The sequence below is a fragment of the Patiria miniata genome, unplaced genomic scaffold (genome assembly GCF_015706575.1).
Source record: "Patiria miniata isolate m_02_andy unplaced genomic scaffold, ASM1570657v1 HiC_scaffold_16, whole genome shotgun sequence".
Classification (NCBI taxonomy): domain Eukaryota; kingdom Metazoa; phylum Echinodermata; class Asteroidea; order Valvatida; family Asterinidae; genus Patiria; species Patiria miniata.
In genome coordinates this window covers 1,781,153-1,798,357 of record NW_024037054.1, presented here as the reverse complement: position 1 = coordinate 1,798,357, position 17,205 = coordinate 1,781,153, and the positions used below count along the sequence as shown (strand labels likewise).

Genomic DNA, 17,205 nt, shown 5'->3' with positions numbered 1-17,205 from the left:
GAAACATAGACGTTTCAGAGCAGTGATAGTAGCTCGCGTATTATGTGAATAGAAGTACACGCAAGTAAATGCATGGCATTTTGCCCAAGCTTTTGAAATTGCCGCCAAAAATCCAAAATCCCAACTAAATCGTGGAAAGTGGAAACATAAATATAAGTCCGATAAACGGACCTTCTAAGCACCCAAAACTGTTGTTTAGATTGTTTTTCCCAACACGATATAACTAGTGGGGCAGATAGGTGCAGGGATTGTGCCTTTGATGATACAAGCATTGCATTTGGCACACATAGTATGTCTTCAGAAATATATTTGGCTATATAGGGCCATCGCAGATTTGTCCTTTAAAGAAATATAGGTAGAATAACAAGCGATGGCAGCCGTTTTGAAAAGTTTGAAAATTGCTTGTTATTCTACCCATATTTTTTTCAAAGGACAAATCTGCGATGGCCCTATAGCCATACTCTGACTGTGTGCCAGATGTCATCCTTGTGTCATCAAAGGCACAATTCCCCAAAATATGTCCCCTATCTACCATACTAAATAAGGATCCCTAACATTTGGAAGCGGCTTAATTGACTATACGTGCTTCTGGATGCGATGCAATATATTAATAACAAGTACAATGTACCGTCAACTTTAGGTTGTGCATCAGTTTACATGTAATATGAAACAATTAATTTGGTATCAAAAACATGTCAAAATTTGTTATTTGTTTATTGCATGATAAATCACTGGCAAAACGTCTCATAAAATCGAATATTGAAAAAGTATTTACGCGAAAGTCCAAATAAATATCAAGTGTTGTGTAAATCAAATATGTACATGTATAATTAATAAACGCTTAAAATGCACATGAGGGCCTTGTAAAAAAAAGAGCTGGAACTAGGCGGCGCTTTCAGTTTATTAGAGGGCACCACGGGTTACTTAAGAAAAGTGGTCACAATATTATTATTATGAGACACAATTGTAAACCTCAAAATGGCAACTACAATTAACCATGGGTATTATCACTATAATTAATACAGTAAAATGTATATTCCGAAAACAAAACAAAAGATGAAATACAAGTAAAAGTCGCCTCTGTTACAGTATAGCTTTGTATCTTTACAGAACTGAAATGCTTCACTGGAAGTGATATACGCCTATAGGTTAAGTGCTAGCAAAACCTTTTTTCTGCACACAAAGTTTCAGATGTTCGAATTGATAGTTCTTGAAATGAACCTCCAAGATAAAGTCACATTCCACATGATGCCATCATGACATAAGTCTTCATGAATCAAGATCTTGGAGCTTTATACAGAAATGACTACCATGCCGCCTACGTGTAGAACAAAATTGTACAAAGTCTGTGGGATTTAATAAGATGCAAAAAACCCTGAAGAGTATGGAAAAATCTGGTGTGTACACTAAATCAATCTAAGTAAAATTCAATTGCTAATTTCATATTAAATCTGACTAAACAGGTGTAACTGAAATGTATAAAAACAATTACACTGGTATTCAAGTTTTATTTGGCGATTAAACCGCATTGAATAATTAAGCTCTTCTTTTTTTTAGTTCATACTTAAAAAAAGACAATCTGTTTTATGCCAACAAATTTACTAATCAACATAAAATAATCAGTGCGATCATGGGAAACTTATGAAATCAGTTTATTTTCGGTGCCTTGCAACTCTCGCCAGCTTAATCTGAATATTAAGTGAAATCACATTAATAAGAAAGTCATGAAAGACATAGTTTAATTACTTTAGGTGTCTCCCGCAATAAGTGTAGAGTCTAGAGTCATTCGGATTGACTGCAACCATAGTTGCTCTTAAATGTCTAAATCTGAAAGGAGCGTAAATTTGGATAATGAAGAATTTTTGGAATGATAATTTATTCATGAAAAGCATTATAATGTACCACATTATTGAAAGACATCGCAGAAAATCAGTGGTGGTAAGTCATCACTGCAGGAATGCAAGATAGTTCAAGTTTTTAATTGTAACTTTATCAGGTCAAGGTTATGTTGGGTCCTTAAGGACAAGGGGGAGTGGGCACATTGTGCCCCCATCCTAATTTCCATATGCGAGGGCCAATTTTCCTAAAATTTGTTAGGAATTGTTGGTTCATGTTTGTTTGTTTGTTTGTTTGTTTGTTTTTTGCCTGCTTAGTTCTGCAAATTGCAGAGTACTGTATATGTACAGATGTTGCTCTGTATATCGATGGTACTGCATCCTTTGAAAAAAACCCCAAAGGTCCTCAGACATCTATACTCTGTACTTTTCCTGCTTAGTTGTGTATGCTTTTAAGTAAAAGTTTCCAAAGAGTGCAACCAGAGATATAGAGTACAGGAATACTGCGTAATTAAAACCCTGTGGGAAATCACAGTCTACCCAGATGTTGTATCCAGTATGAATGATGACTGCCAAAAACTGCATCTGCAGAGAATCAAAGACAACAAAATAATGCTTAGGTTTTTCATGAAAAAGAAATGCACTTCAGATATTTATTACTAAATTTCAATGCAAAAAAAGTGTGGCTGTTAGTTGAAAAATGTAGCAAGTTATATATGTATATATATATATTTGTAAAAAAAAATTTGATTGCTTTTAACACAAATCTGAAGGGAAAAATCAAAACTTAATTCCATTGTACTGGATCCTGAAATAATGGAACTACTGTATTACAATTATTGTTCACAAAGGAACTTTGACCCTCTTTATCAATATGACATGATGTGCAAACTAAAACAAACAAATCACCTGTAGCAGGCCTTTTCATCAAACAAGTGCTGACTGTTTACACATCTTTTCTCAACGGACATGATGTAACAGTGGCAAGAGATTTATCAGGATCATGATGTATTAAATCAGATTATTAGGCCTCCAAGAAAAATACTGGTATTTCCGAGGCTAATGAGTCTGAGAGTACAATTTATATTCAATTGATGTAAACTACCAATTCTCATAATTACTTCTAATACATGTAAAGCTATACCCTCTCTGTATCCTTAAGGTACATGAAATAACATTTGGACTTGAACACAACTATTTTCATCAGGTGGGATGCCCTTTTTTCCATACCACATATTAGAGACTATAAAATTATAGTGGAGGTCGCCATACATAATGTTTTTATGAAGTTACGGGATTAGAGAAATTATATAATGTTTAAAACAACACAGCTTTACGTGTCACTGCAGAAGGCTAGTGGATACTGCATTAGACCGCTAATCTATTATATTGACTGGATATTGTACAGAGAACGGCAGAAGGAAGTCATTTGAAGCCATATTGGGAAACCGGTCGGTGTTCTATAAAGGACAATTAATTTGCCGTCTTAGATCTGTTCTCAACATCATGGTTCACCTGATTCACCTTTTGTTTGCCACGTTTTAATGTTTCCAACATCGTGGTTCACTTTTTGAATGTCTCACTTTACTTTTTTGTGATGTTTGGATATACATGTAATCAAGGCGAATATGTGGTATGGAAAAATAATGGCGGGCAGGATGGAATGTACGTTTTTACCCTTTGCAAAAATTGTGTGTGCATTTTCATGACTAGTTTTTGTAATGCATTTTGTTATCACTCTGTAGGGTTCTATTCTTCAAGTTGGGGGAAAGGTAATGATGCAAATTTAGGTTCAATGTTTAGATTCTCTTGTTATTCTCACAACCAAATGCATTTCGAAGAAAACTACTGTTTCTTAGAGTATGAAAATGAACATGACTGCTGCAAAGTGCTTTCTGACTGGATTGAAATCTACAAATCTAAGAACATCAAGGCAGCCTGACGTTCCAATCTTAGCAAGATCTTCAGAGGCAAAATGACAGAGGTACAAGAAACAAACATGTACGGACTCACAAGCATATGCAAGGTTGGGAGGACAAACACAAAATAGATTTAACTAAGGGAATAAATGTGTGCTCGAGAGGTTTTAATCATTCTGTTTAAGACCGCTTAGAGTCTGGGTGCTAATAATTACCCGGAGGCAAGGGTAATTATCAGCACCCAGACTCTAAGCGGTCTTAAACAGAGTGATTAATACCGACCGAGTACATATTTATTCCCATTCATAAAATACCTTTTCAGTCCAAAAAATATAATATTTCCGTCAAAAAATCCCGATTTTGTTCAACAAGTTCACTTCATGCTTTTTGAAACATCCCTCTAGCTAAATAATGGAGTGTTCAGCTGGCGATTAAGATGTAAACAACCCTTTTATGAGAATGACGCGCGCGTGGCACGTTCTGTGCGATGTCGCGCAGAACGCACCTGGAGCTGCGTTTTGAATTTAGAACTATAAAATTCTGACTCACTGGTAGTGTTACTTAAAAGAAAGTACTGTCCGCACAGATTTAGTTGATATTGCGCCTAGAGATATTAAGTTGCTTTTGACTTGCGTATACTGGACTGAATTTGCCAGGTTCTTGAGAGCTAGTTTTGATGGTGCCATTTATAACTTTTATATATTGTCCCACTGTATGGAGAGTGACATTGTGACTAACTTTCACGCTTGAAATAGTTAAGAATAATTAAGAAGAATTCCTTTGCTTACTCCTTTTTACTTTATTTTTTTGAAGACAGAGATTTCCCTATTAAAATGTTTCCCCATTTTTTGGCTTATTCCACACATGTACTTCAGGACATTTTGTACTGCTTGTTGACATGTATGTACCGGTATTGTACATGTGCATGAATTCTTTGATAGTTAGAGCACAGCATGGGTAGTGAGTCATTCTTGGACTAGAGATAAACAGTGAGGTTGAGACATGCTCAGTATCGATTTAGGTGATAGAATCGATTATGTTTATCAGAAGCAGGACAGAATCGATATTATTATCGATACCAGAGTCGATTTTCGAATCATGTATATTGAGTTATTTTGTGCATTTGTTGTTACTATTGTTTTGTGATTCTGATCTAAGACTTCGATGAGTGAGGAACATTGACCACCACATCAAGCTAAACCAGTGTCCATTTGTCTTTATTCTTGCAGTTTTGCAGTCTTTAGTGTTAATGAACACTCTGCAGCGGCTGCTCCCGTGGCCGTTGGGGGTGTAACATATGTATTCATCACACCGAACTTCTGGTTTGATGATGTCACAGTATTTGGAAGCAAAAGGTGAACATTGTAATGGTCTCGTTATTTGGGCTAAGATATACAACATGGATCATATGATAGAATTAAATTTAAAATATGATCGTTGGCAAATTCTCATAAAAGTAATTTCCGGTCTGATGACGTCATCAATTTGAAACCTTGCCAAGTTATCTGTGGTTAATCAAAGAATATCAAGGGGCGATTTGGTAAAATTTGAAACTATGGTTTTAAAATAAAAAAACAAAAACACTATTTTATGTGCCGCTAGGGGGCGCCCTTTCAGATGTCTGTTTTGTGTCTGGCATTCCTCACTTAACACTTTCATAATATATGTCTGTAGTAAATTGCTTCTGTTTTTTGGTTATATTCAGTTTTTATTGCACTTCCGGTAACACCGGAAGTGAAGGTCAAGCGATTTTGTGTTTGGGAACATGAAAATGTTTCTCACGGCATAGTCTACAACCTCACGCAAAACTGGAATAATAGCATAACATTGCATGTGTCACAAATACAGCCATGTCATGTCATGTCAGAGGGTATCCTGGTTACCATCATCTGGGCCCCTTGCTGTTCAAAACAGTGATCAATTCAAGAGTGCTTACAAATCCAATTACAATATTACAATGGATTTTAGTGAGGTACGTACGTTGCATTGAAGTCTTATCATGCAAGTACAGAAAGTCTGCAGATGTACAGTCATAACAGACTTTTTCCATTTATGCACATTACAGATTTTCCCCATTTAACCAATTTTTGAGAGTCATGGTAGTTATTGTTGACCCCGGCTGAACTCCTTGGATTAATAACGTGTGTAGTTTCTCGGGAAGATAACTGGGACGAGTGGCAGATATGTGACTTATTAACAAGGCATGCAAATGTTGCAAAAGGAGCAACATGACCTAGATGTGTTATGTTGTGCCAGGAAATAACAAGGTGTCCCAGTTGACAGACACACATTGCCATGTATAACAAATGAATGTTTGCAGCACTCATGTGGCACAGGCCGCTATGGTAGGGATAAATATGTTGATCTTACCAACTGTATCTGAGTCATGTAACGTTTCCACCAGAGATATTTCTGCATTCCCGGTCCTAAGGCAGCCAACCCATAGTAGGAATACATGATGATATGTACAAAGGAGTTTAACATTGCTAAAAAGAATGCTGGATAAAACAAAAGTAAAATATTACTTTGATTTGAATCATGAAATAGTTTATAAATTAAGAATTTCAGGACTTAACACAATTGGACCAAATTGGCATATTATGGCATTGAGCAATTTACAGTTTAGTATGCATAATCATTTAGAAATTGGAAAAAGCAATGTCATGTAGCCTAAAGAAGCAACTGGCATTACAAAGAGAAATATTTTTTATTGGTCGATTTTTACCACAAAAATATTGAAACGCTATAAATATCAATTTCTTTCCACATTTGCAGATTAGATATATTACCAATATACTAAAGGCTAAGAACATGAACACCAAAAAACACAAGCATGTAAGATATTGAGGTTTACATTGTCCGCCAGCGATGAGTTTGACTCCCAGATACCAGTTGACCATCATGCTGCTGTGATGGTACACATGCAGGAATGTTAGCTGGTTATTCTTCTTGCGCAGGATGAAGAAGATTGTGTCCATGACTTCTATAACCTTGGAGAAGAAATACCACCAACAGACTCGTGCCATCTAGAAAATACAATTTAAAGATGATATAAAATAAAATATAATAAGCATGTGGCAACTTTTTATTTGTTTTTATTTTTTATTTTTTTAAGGGGGGGGTGGTGATAATGTCACCACATTTGGATATTGCTTGCAAGGAAATCTGGTTGATTCCAATACTTATGTAAAGTAAGTTGATGCTGAGTATTGAGTGGCAGACTTATATTCTAATTCTCCCTAAAATAATTTTCGGTCCGATAACATTATGCTCTTTAGTAAATTGCTATGACACAAATGGTATTTGTACCCATATTTACATGTATGAAATACTGAACTGTATTTTTTATTATTATTATTATTCAATTTTTTTGATGAGCTTTTGGAGAGTGCCTTCTCAGGTGATAACATTATCACCTGACCCTTCCATTGTATTTGGCATAGCTTTCTACAAAACAAAAAAATGGTCATATTTGTATGAAAAATGTTTCTACTTTCATGTTGTATCAATGTATCATTGCACTTACATTTATTATCAGTCTGGTAACCCCTGTAAAGGTCAGATCCATATGTACCCCATATAAAAAAAAGTTTCACCTGCAAAGTCTTGAAAAAGTTATTTACATGTACTGGGATTTGACCATGATCTTGACAAGCTGCAGTATAATTGACAACGGATTGAGAGGAGTCATGCATTACTCACCCTCATTCCAAGTACGCTGTTGGAATAATCCACAGGTTGGCACCTGTAGCTATAGTTTGCCTTCCATGATGTCACTCGAAACTACAACAAACCAAGTTGAAAGGATATTGAAAACATGCCATGCAAATACCACAAATTGACAAAAGACTTCTCTAATTGTATACAATTATTGGAGTGGGCTGGATTGGGATCGGTAAATATACATTAAGTTAATAGTAAAATTTTTGACTTTTAAATAGTACATTTTTGTTTGGCGGGGGGAGGTGGGGTGGTTGGGTGAGATGAGGAAGGGAAGTGAAGTGCAGCCTTCCTTGCCTCCTTCTTGGGATGCCCATGGCAGTGGGGATGACAGTCACACTCTGAGTGATGGCCCTTGTATTTAAGGGCTTTTTACATTTATTATAAAAAAAGCACACACCTTTTTGGCATTTGACAAATGTACTCTTATTAACCTAACTGCCAATTTTAGATAGTCCTCAGTTAAGGGACATCTAGGCCTATTAAACCACCATAAATTGTTCAATCTTGATGATATTGGTTTCAGTAAATTGATCCATTTACAAAAAAGGAAGTACAGCTTTACACTTGCCAAGTCAGCTTAGCACTCTATGAATGTTCACAAAAACACTTAACTCTCATTTCTTTCAATTCAGAATAAATTATAAAATAATAAATATAATTGACATACATGTACATTCTCAGAAATGGTCTTTTAATGCATGCTTTGTACAAACCTCATAAAACATGTAAATTGACAGGCCCACCAGGAAAAAGTTATACAACACCAAGATGGGCTTGAGCTGAAGAGCATTTCTGTTAGCCATAAGCTTCGGTCCTAGCCATACAACCAGCAAGTAACCAATGACAATACACGATATAGGGATGGGTGATTTCATCAAAAGCCAGTTCTCAACTCTTGGATCTGGATTAAAAAAAGGAAAGTTACATTACACCAATAATAACAACAGTATTCATTCAAAGGCTGGCTCAGACTTATAATTCTCACTTTTTTAAACTTTTGTCAACGTCTTTAAAATGGGATACTGCAGAAGATGAAAAAGCATGGTTATAAGAGTGCTAAATGAACCAGGTTTTTTTGTTCAATTTTATTTGATGTGACAATTTTACAAGAATTTTTTTTGTCTGCAAGAACTACATGTACTAACCAACTAAAATTAATCACCGAGACACCTTCTTCTACTGATATGCAACTGATGCAAGTATATGAGCTATGATCACTTTTCATTTGAAGGTGCTCTTTATTCACTTCATTGTCAATCATGGTCAAGGTGAAAGGACAAAGTCAAGCTTTAAATACTTAAGTTTATAATATTCCATTATTACAAATCTTTTGAGGATCTGGTTACCTCAAACTTTTGGAATTTACTTGAAATATTCTGGAAACAAACATTTTGAATTCTTTTTTAATATTTAATTTTTGGGAAATCAGAACGTCATAAGATTTCAGACAAACTTTGATTTTTTTTTATGGAATTACAATAAAATCTTGGAGAGATAAAATGGTTGAATTTCAGTATGCTGTGGGGCATTGTACTCTTTGTAAAAAAAGGTTGAAAAGAGAAAACCTAGTTTTACTTTGAATAAAAGAGTCCCACCTCTTGGATCTGCATAAGACAGAAACTTCACAATAACCAAGGATGCATCCTTGATTGTACTCAGGGAAACACGACATTTTTCATGGTCTCCGAAGAAAAAAAAGCACAATTTCATTATGAGAAACCTGACTGACATTCAACTTGCTTTTGCTAAAGTAAACATATTTTGAGCTTACCACCTTGTGCTTCCAGCAGTTCATAAACATACGCCACCTTTGCTCCCAGTCCAGAGATGAAGTCCATAATGTCTCTATAATCAACACTTGGGGTTTCTTGGAATCAATATTTTGTTGATGATTAAAGAGATCTGTAAGAGGCAACATCAGTTTCATTTGATTGTCATTATCAGAATGTTGTTGGACATGAGGTAAATCATCCTCTTTTTGAATAGCAAAAAACTTTTTTGAAAGTTATTAAATGCATAGCTATACACTAGGGTAGATTTTTTCGACTGTCTATGATGAGGACAAAAATAACACAACCCAAATCTAGAGCAAACATTCTTGGGGGGGGGGGGAGTGTTCATCCATATTCAAATGAAATGAATGATACATGTACAATTAAAAAAATAACACAAAATAAATACAATTAAAACCAATATTTGATTTTATAGTTATGCGGGGGGGGGGGGGGGGCTTGTCAACCGCTTCACAGTCGAGCAACTCATGAACAAGTCATCTACATAATTCTGCCGAAAAAAATATTCTGCTGGATTTAGGCTGTACAAGTCATTTTTGTATGCAAATATTCTGTCAAATGTGGCCGAAATGCAGCTAGAACGGTCACTCAATCACAGTAACCGCAGATCACAATAGAGTGTTTTTACTATAGATTGAAGCGTGGCTGTGTATAGCCACGTTCACGGGTCTAGCTAATGCCATGGCGAATCTCCCAATGAGCCTACAATCCCGGCCAAATTGGTTGGGACACTTCCTGAGCCTGCAACGGTCACCCACTCCCCCGCGGATGTCAGACAAGTCAACCGTTGAGACAATTCGACTCGGGACAAGTCGACCGTTGAGACAACTCGACCGTTGAGACAGGTCGACCGTTGAGACAGGTCGACCGTTGAGACAACTGGACTCGGGACAACTCGACCGTTGAGACTGCTCGACTTAATGGAAATGAATACACGTGGATCAGAAAAAGTTGCACAAATCTGTGGCAAGACCGATCACGGGCGCGGCGCGGGCAAACTCGATGTACAGAGGGCGCTCCGATCCGGTGACCGTCGCATCGGGCCGGTGCGCCCCACCCGGCCGCGAGGACCGGGCCGGGCTCGGCACGCGGGCACGTCGACCGGCGCGGCAAGTGGGCACACAGGCCCGGCAAAAACGATGCCACCGTGCACGGTACGGCCACGTTGATCGGGGATGCGCGCACGTGGCCCAGAAAAACGAACAGTGTGCACGGCCAATCACGTACGCTGCGCTATATCGGCTCTTTTATGCAACAAAAAAAACTTCATATGTCATTACTCCCAAACGGCGACCAGCCGCCGACAAATCCCCGGTACTTTCCCCAAAACTAGGCCCAAAACATGCGAGGCGACTTGTCTCAACGGTCGACTTGTCTTTCCATTTATCGCACATACGGTCGAGTTGTCTCAACGGTCGAGTTGTCTCAACGGTCGACTTGTCCCGAGTCGAGTTGTCTCAACGGTCGACTTGTCTGACCCCCTCCCCCGCTCCCCTGGTCAATGTTGTTCTCTCCAGCTGATGGAGGCTTTTGGAGCACACACCGCGCAATGAGAGACAACATTGAACCATAGAGCTCTATGATTGAACGGGGGCCGGGGGGTTGGAGGCCCAGCGAGATTTGGCCAGGATTGTAGGTCCTAGGCAGCTAGGTGCTGGGTATTCCAAGCTAAAACCCAAAGTGATATTATGCTTCTATTCCTACCTCCATGCTTCAACCATGCTTCAACTTTCTCCCCTTTAAATTTTAACTTTGCCGAAACTTGACATAGGCCTACCTGTTCTTTTATTTCCCAGCTGTCCAACAGGCCGCAGGAGAGTGAGGTTGGTACCGGTTCAACTTACAAAGGTTTACAAAACATTCCCAGCGTTAAAGCGTTCCACAAATCCGGATATTTTTATAAAGCAAAGAACGGATAGCTAGCAGTAGCAGCGCACGGCGTCGCCGAGTACAAAAGAGCACGCTTGTATTTCACGCATGACTGCATGCACACATGTACATATATGCACATCCCCGCAGTTAAAGTTATGTAATAACCAGGACAAACACAATGTCAAGGCGATTTTTTTTCAAGAGGGCGCTATTCAACTACCACGTAAAGTTAGTTGGACGGTTCGACTGTACTCAGTGACTGTACCGTATAATTTTACAGGTCCGCTCTGCTCTACTGATCTCTATATAAAGACTGGATTGCGGATATCCATACACCAGTCACACATTAGACTTTGCATATTGACCATTGAACAATTGAACAATTATGCACACAAGAACTCCATCACCCATTCATTTCCACGCATCTGGGGCAACCTTCCATCTCATATTAAAGACTCGGTTATACTTGACTCTTTAAGTTCATTCAAAAGAAGTCTGTCTGATCACTTCCAAGATCTCGGATAACTATTCTATAGTGCTCACTGATATGTATATTTATGTGTAAATCTCTAGTTCCGCTTGTGTGCTTGTTTTTCAGCAGCGTTTCATTTGTATGTTTTTGGGGGAGTTTGTTTGTTGGGTTGTTTAGGTTTGTTATTTGGGGGATTTGTTGGGGTTTTTTTGTATGTTTGTTTTGTTTTGTATTTGTTTGTTTAGTGGGGTGTTGGGGGTGTTTGTTTGTTTGTTTTTTCGCAATGTTTTGTTTTTGGCTTGTTTGTTTGGGTGTTCGTTTGTTGTTGTTGGGTTGTGGGGATGTGTGTTTGTTTATTTTTTGTTTGCTGGTGCGGGCATTTGTGGGGTTATAGGGGTGTCGGTCTGATGGGGTACTTGTTTGCTTGTTGGGATTTTTTGTTTGTCTGGTCCTTTCCTGTTTATTTGTTGGGCAGTTTGTTTTGTTAGTTTTTGTTATTTGTTTTGTTTATTTTGTTTGGTTTGGTTTTTTGTTTCTGTTTTTTGTTCTGTTCTGTTCTGTTCTGTTCTGTTCTGTTCTGTTCTGTTCTGTTCTGTTCTGTTCTGTTCTGTTCTGTTCTGTTCTGTTCTGTTCTGTTCTGTTCTGTTCTGTTCTGTTCTGTTCTGTTCTGTTCAGTTCTGTTCTGTTCTGCTCTGCTCTGCTCTGCTCTGTTCTGTTCTGTTCTGTTCTGTTCTGTTCTGTTCTGTTCTGTTCTGTTCTGTTCTGTTCTGTTCTGTTCTGTTCTGCTTTTTTTTTTTTTTCTTCGTTCATTTTCTTTTCATTTATATATATATATATTTTTGCATTGTATTCTATTTATTTTCTGTGTAGACATTTCGAGCACGGGTAGGCAGGCCTTAGGGCTACAGTGTTTCAGTACACTTTTGTTTACCCTGGCCGGTTTGAAATGTTATATTGTTCTTATTTTCCGTCCCTCTATCTCCTCTCCCCTGTCAAACTGTCCACCCTCCCTTCCCTCCCTCTCCCCCTCCCCCCCCCCCCCTCCAACCCATTCCTACTCGCATCAGTCTTCAGTCTTGTCTGGTCATACTTTTCTATTTCCATTTTTTTTTTTACTTTCTGATATATATTTGCTTTGTCATTGTACTTTTGTTCATTTGTTGGCCGAATAAATAATAATAATAATAATAATAATAACAAAGGGCCAATATATGGTGCTTTTCAGGGCGATACATGTGCGAAATTCTGAAAAAGGCACCCAAAACGGCAGATGCCACAAAAAGGGCATGCGCCACTTCTTTTTTGAAAAGGGCACTTGATCAGACAAAAAGGGCACTTCGTACAAAAAAAGGGCACTCTGTACAAATTATTGGGGGGGGGGGAGCACGTTGAAAAATGGGCATTTGAATGGAAAAAGGCAGTCTTTACAAAATATTGGGGGGGGGGTAAATACTAACGAACAGTATTGCCAATTCGGACTATCGAACCTTATTCTCAATTCGGACTATCGAACCTTATTCTCAATTCGGACTATCGAACCTTATCATCTATTCGGACTATCGAACCTTATCATCTATTCGGACTATCGAACCTTATCATCTATTCGGACTATCGAACATTACTGTCGATTCGGACTATCGAACCCTATTGTCTATTCGGACTATCGAACCTTCGGATTAATTAACCTTATTCTATTTTCGGACTAATGGGCCCTTCGGACTATCGAACCTTCGGACTATCGAACTTTCGGACTATTGAACCTTCGGACTAACGAACCTTCGGACTAATGACCCTTCGGACTAAAGAACCTTCGGACTATTGAACCTTCGGACTACCGGGCTGTAAACCGTATATACAGCGATAGGGTAAATTGTATAAAAGCCGCACGTCCACCTGTGCATTTTGAAGATGGCTTCAATGCACCCTGTGATAAATTATGTCATGATGTCGTCACCCTGCTTCCAGGATGGCGTTATCCCATAACAAACTATCTAAGGATGTTGTCGTCCTACTTTCAGAATGTCGTCATCCCATAATAAATCATCTCACGATGTCGTCATCTTACTTTCAGGATGTCGTCATGCCATAATAGATCATATCAGTACGGAGCTCTGGAAGTGCCATCCGACTTGTTCAGATACTGACTTATTTTATCTCAGGATGACGACATAATACAGGCAAGATGACGACATTCCGAAAGTAGGATGACGACATCTCGAGATAATTTATCATGGGACGACGACATCCTGAAAATAGGATGACGATATCCTGATATAATTTATTATGGCATGACAACATCCTAAAAGTAGGATGACGACATCCTGAGATAAATTATTAGGAGATGACGACATCCTGGAAATAGGATGACGACATCCTCATATAATTTATGTATTATGGTATGATGACATCCTGAAAGTAAGATGACGATATCCTGAGATAATTTATTATGGGATGACGACATTCTGAAAGTAGGATGACAACATCCTTTGATAGTTTGTTATGGGATGGCGCCATCCTGGAAGCAGGGTGACGACATCATGACATAATTTATCACAGGGTGCATTTGAAGCCATCTTCAAAACGCACAGGTGGACGTGCGGCTTGTAAACAATTTACCCTATCGCTGTATATACAAGGTATTTATTTGATGATCAGAGGTCATGATGTCTGTGTGTTTCCAAGATGGATTCAATGCACCCCGTAATATCTCAGGATGTCCTCATCCTACTTTCAGGATGTCAGCGTCATATCCTAATAAATTATCTCGGGATGTCGTCATTCTATTTTTAGGATGTCGTCCTCCCATAATAAATTATCTCAGGATGACGTCATCCTATTTTCAGGATGTCGACATCCCATCATAAGTTATCTCGGGATGTCGGCGTCCTATTTTCAGGATGTCGTCATCCCCTAATAAACTATCTCAGGATGTCATCATGCCAGAAGACATTGTCTTAAGATGTTGTCATCCTATTATCAGGATGTCGTCATGCCATATTAAATTATGAGATATGTCGTCATTCTACTTAGAGGATGTCGTCATCCCCCAACAAATTATCTCAGGATGTCGTCATCTTGCCTGTATTTTGTCGTCATCCTGAGATAAACTTTGTCAGTATCTGAACAAATCGGATGGCACTTCCAGAGCTCCGTAGTCAATGGCTGATTGTTGAAATCACCTATACCTATCTTGATTTCTTCTGATAATGACCGCAAGCCAGACGAAATCATTTCACGGGGTGTTTAGTACCAGTACGATAATAACTCGCTAGGTTCAACTTTTTGGTCAATGCAAATGATCCTATAATAAATATAAATCGTTTGTATTGTTTTAACTCTGGGCGGCGATTTGAAGCAGTAAATATAAATGTCAGATTCCCATTTATTTTGCACTTTGTATCACTGATATAGACTAGCAATTAAAACGTTTGATGACTGTATTGCCCAGCTCTTCACAAATCAACGCATGCATGAATTGCATCACAGTTAACACCATACTGTTGAACCATATACTGTTGATTCGTTGTGTCAGTACATGGCAGTAAGCCAATGAGCAAACTGTTCTCACAAATGTTTTCTTTCAATGAGCAAAATAATGTTTGGGTTCACAATTTCAAAATAAAACCCCAAAATGAAAAGTGTCTTCCTGAGTAATATCACAGCAACAGCACCCTCCGTTGTCAGGAAAAGCATGGACATTTGTAAGTGTTTTATAAAGTGAACTTTTGAATAAAATTAACCAAAAAGGGATGTCAAATATTTTTCATACATTTAAGAGGAGTAGAACGTTGCACACAATATGTTGCTAAGAAATATTCATGTCATTGACCCTTTAAAGCGCAAAAGATGTTGGTGTCACGGTGTGTGTGTCCCCAATTAGTCGATCGCCCGCATAATACGTAGCGGGAGAGGGACTCACCCACGAAGCGTACGACATGCGACGAAGCCACCCCCCCCCCCCCCCCCCCCCCCCCAACGTAGCGGGCGAGGGGAAGCATCGTCATTAATATGAATACCGGTGAAAGCATCTGCAAAAAACTTCTGTGCTTGGAGAATGCGTATGCTAATGGAAAATATGCCTCATAAGTTGACATTAAGTTGGTCGTTGTTGCATTTGTAAAAAATATACCAGTGGCGGATCTAGAGGACCCCCCCCCCCCCCCCCCGTTCAGCCGCTGACTAATGATAATAGTAAAATGGGGCCAAAATAATTCTCGAATTGCCTTAGATTTTTCTAATTGTCTTAGAATATAGGAGAAAGCATCTTAGATTTCAAAATTTTCCGGGGCATGTCTCCGGACCCCCCCCCCCCATCAGGGCTAGACTCAACCCCTCTTATACCACCCCCCCTTTCCTTATAGCTAGATTCGCCCCTGAATACAGTGTTACAAATAACACCTGTGGTGTTGAATTTAACAAAAAAAACACCCATGGTGTTAACGTACACTATTTTTGTTATTACTTTATTTCAACACAGTGCATTGTATTCGTACTTTGGTGATAACAATATTTGATTCCTGCTTGCCAAATCTGGTTTTAGACCACTGTACTCGACAGAGACCACTTGGCATGAATAAATTAATAATTGTCTTTATGCAATAGGTCACGGGAAAGTGACAGGTACCGTTTTTATTAATCTTAGTTAGGCATTCGATTCTGTCAATCATTTTATCCTCTTAGAGAAGCTACCGCAAACAATCTGTGTGCATTGAACAGAACAAATCCAGTCCACTGCCGCTCAATATATACTGGCGTACATTACAAGGGTCAATCCTTGGGTCACTTTTGTTCATTATCTATATAATTGTGGACCTTCCTTCTATAATTCCCGAGGATTGTCAATTGTACGCAGATAACTCTGCTCCTCAACATTAGAAGAAATCGAGAGCAGCCTCAACGAAGCAATGGTTAGATTAAACGGTTGGGCAAAGAGAAATAAGTTAACAATCTATAGTGCTTCTACTAAAACTAAGGCCGTGCTCATTGGATCAACGCACAAGACTGCTTCAAATGACTTGAATATAATTATTGATGACTCACTTTTGCTTGGTCTGCTCATGTTGAACATGTTCATAAGTCCATCTCTTCCAAACTGTAGGCATGTTGTACAGAATTCGTCACTGTCATGTATTCCATTTTGCACTCTTGTTCAGTGCCTAGTCAATAGTCATGCCTACTCTAGATTACTGGTGTACGGTATTGGGAGGCCGATATGGACGACACATTAATACGCTCAATAGATTGCTTAAAAGAGCAGCCAGACTAATTCTGGGTTGTCCATTTACAACTTTGTCCGGTGATATGTTTACTTCGCTAAAATAACTTCCATATTCAAAGAGAGTAATCTATAGGAAAGGAGTCTCCCGAATACATGACTGATTTCTTCTCATGTTTCGCACAATACCAAGTTACTGGACAGAATACAAATGTCACCTTGAAGATTCCCACCTCTAAAACAAAATATTATTCTCAAAGCTTTGCAGTCACTGGAACAATAATTGAAATAGTTCTCCTGCCTAGCTTAGAGTTACACGCTCGCTTCCTGTTTTTAAGACTGAATTATTTAAATACTTATATAAACATTTTTAATA

At 38.4% G+C, this 17,205-nt stretch overlaps 1 protein-coding gene across 4 annotated transcripts; it reads right to left on the bottom strand.

The window, feature by feature from the left end:
* Positions 1-695: 695 nt before the first annotated feature.
* On the bottom strand, positions 696-11,343 carry LOC119722634 (elongation of very long chain fatty acids protein 4-like). Of its 4 annotated transcripts, none has more exons than XM_038192848.1 (7): positions 11,048-11,343; positions 9,252-9,379; positions 8,191-8,378; positions 7,457-7,537; positions 6,609-6,780; positions 6,125-6,252; positions 696-2,420 (listed from the first exon to the last, which is right to left on the bottom strand). In XM_038192848.1, exons 2-7 carry the CDS (start codon positions 9,313-9,315, stop codon positions 2,250-2,252), a joined length of 804 nt encoding a protein of 267 aa, XP_038048776.1. In that variant the 5' UTR covers positions 9,316-9,379; positions 11,048-11,343; the 3' UTR covers positions 696-2,249. The 4 variants fall into 4 exon arrangements, with proteins under 4 accessions (XP_038048776.1, XP_038048773.1, XP_038048772.1 ...); XM_038192845.1 differs by having other exon boundaries at positions 9,249-9,379; positions 10,975-11,339; XM_038192844.1 differs by having other exon boundaries at positions 9,249-9,379; positions 11,048-11,337.
* Positions 11,344-17,205: the final 5,862 nt, after the last annotated feature.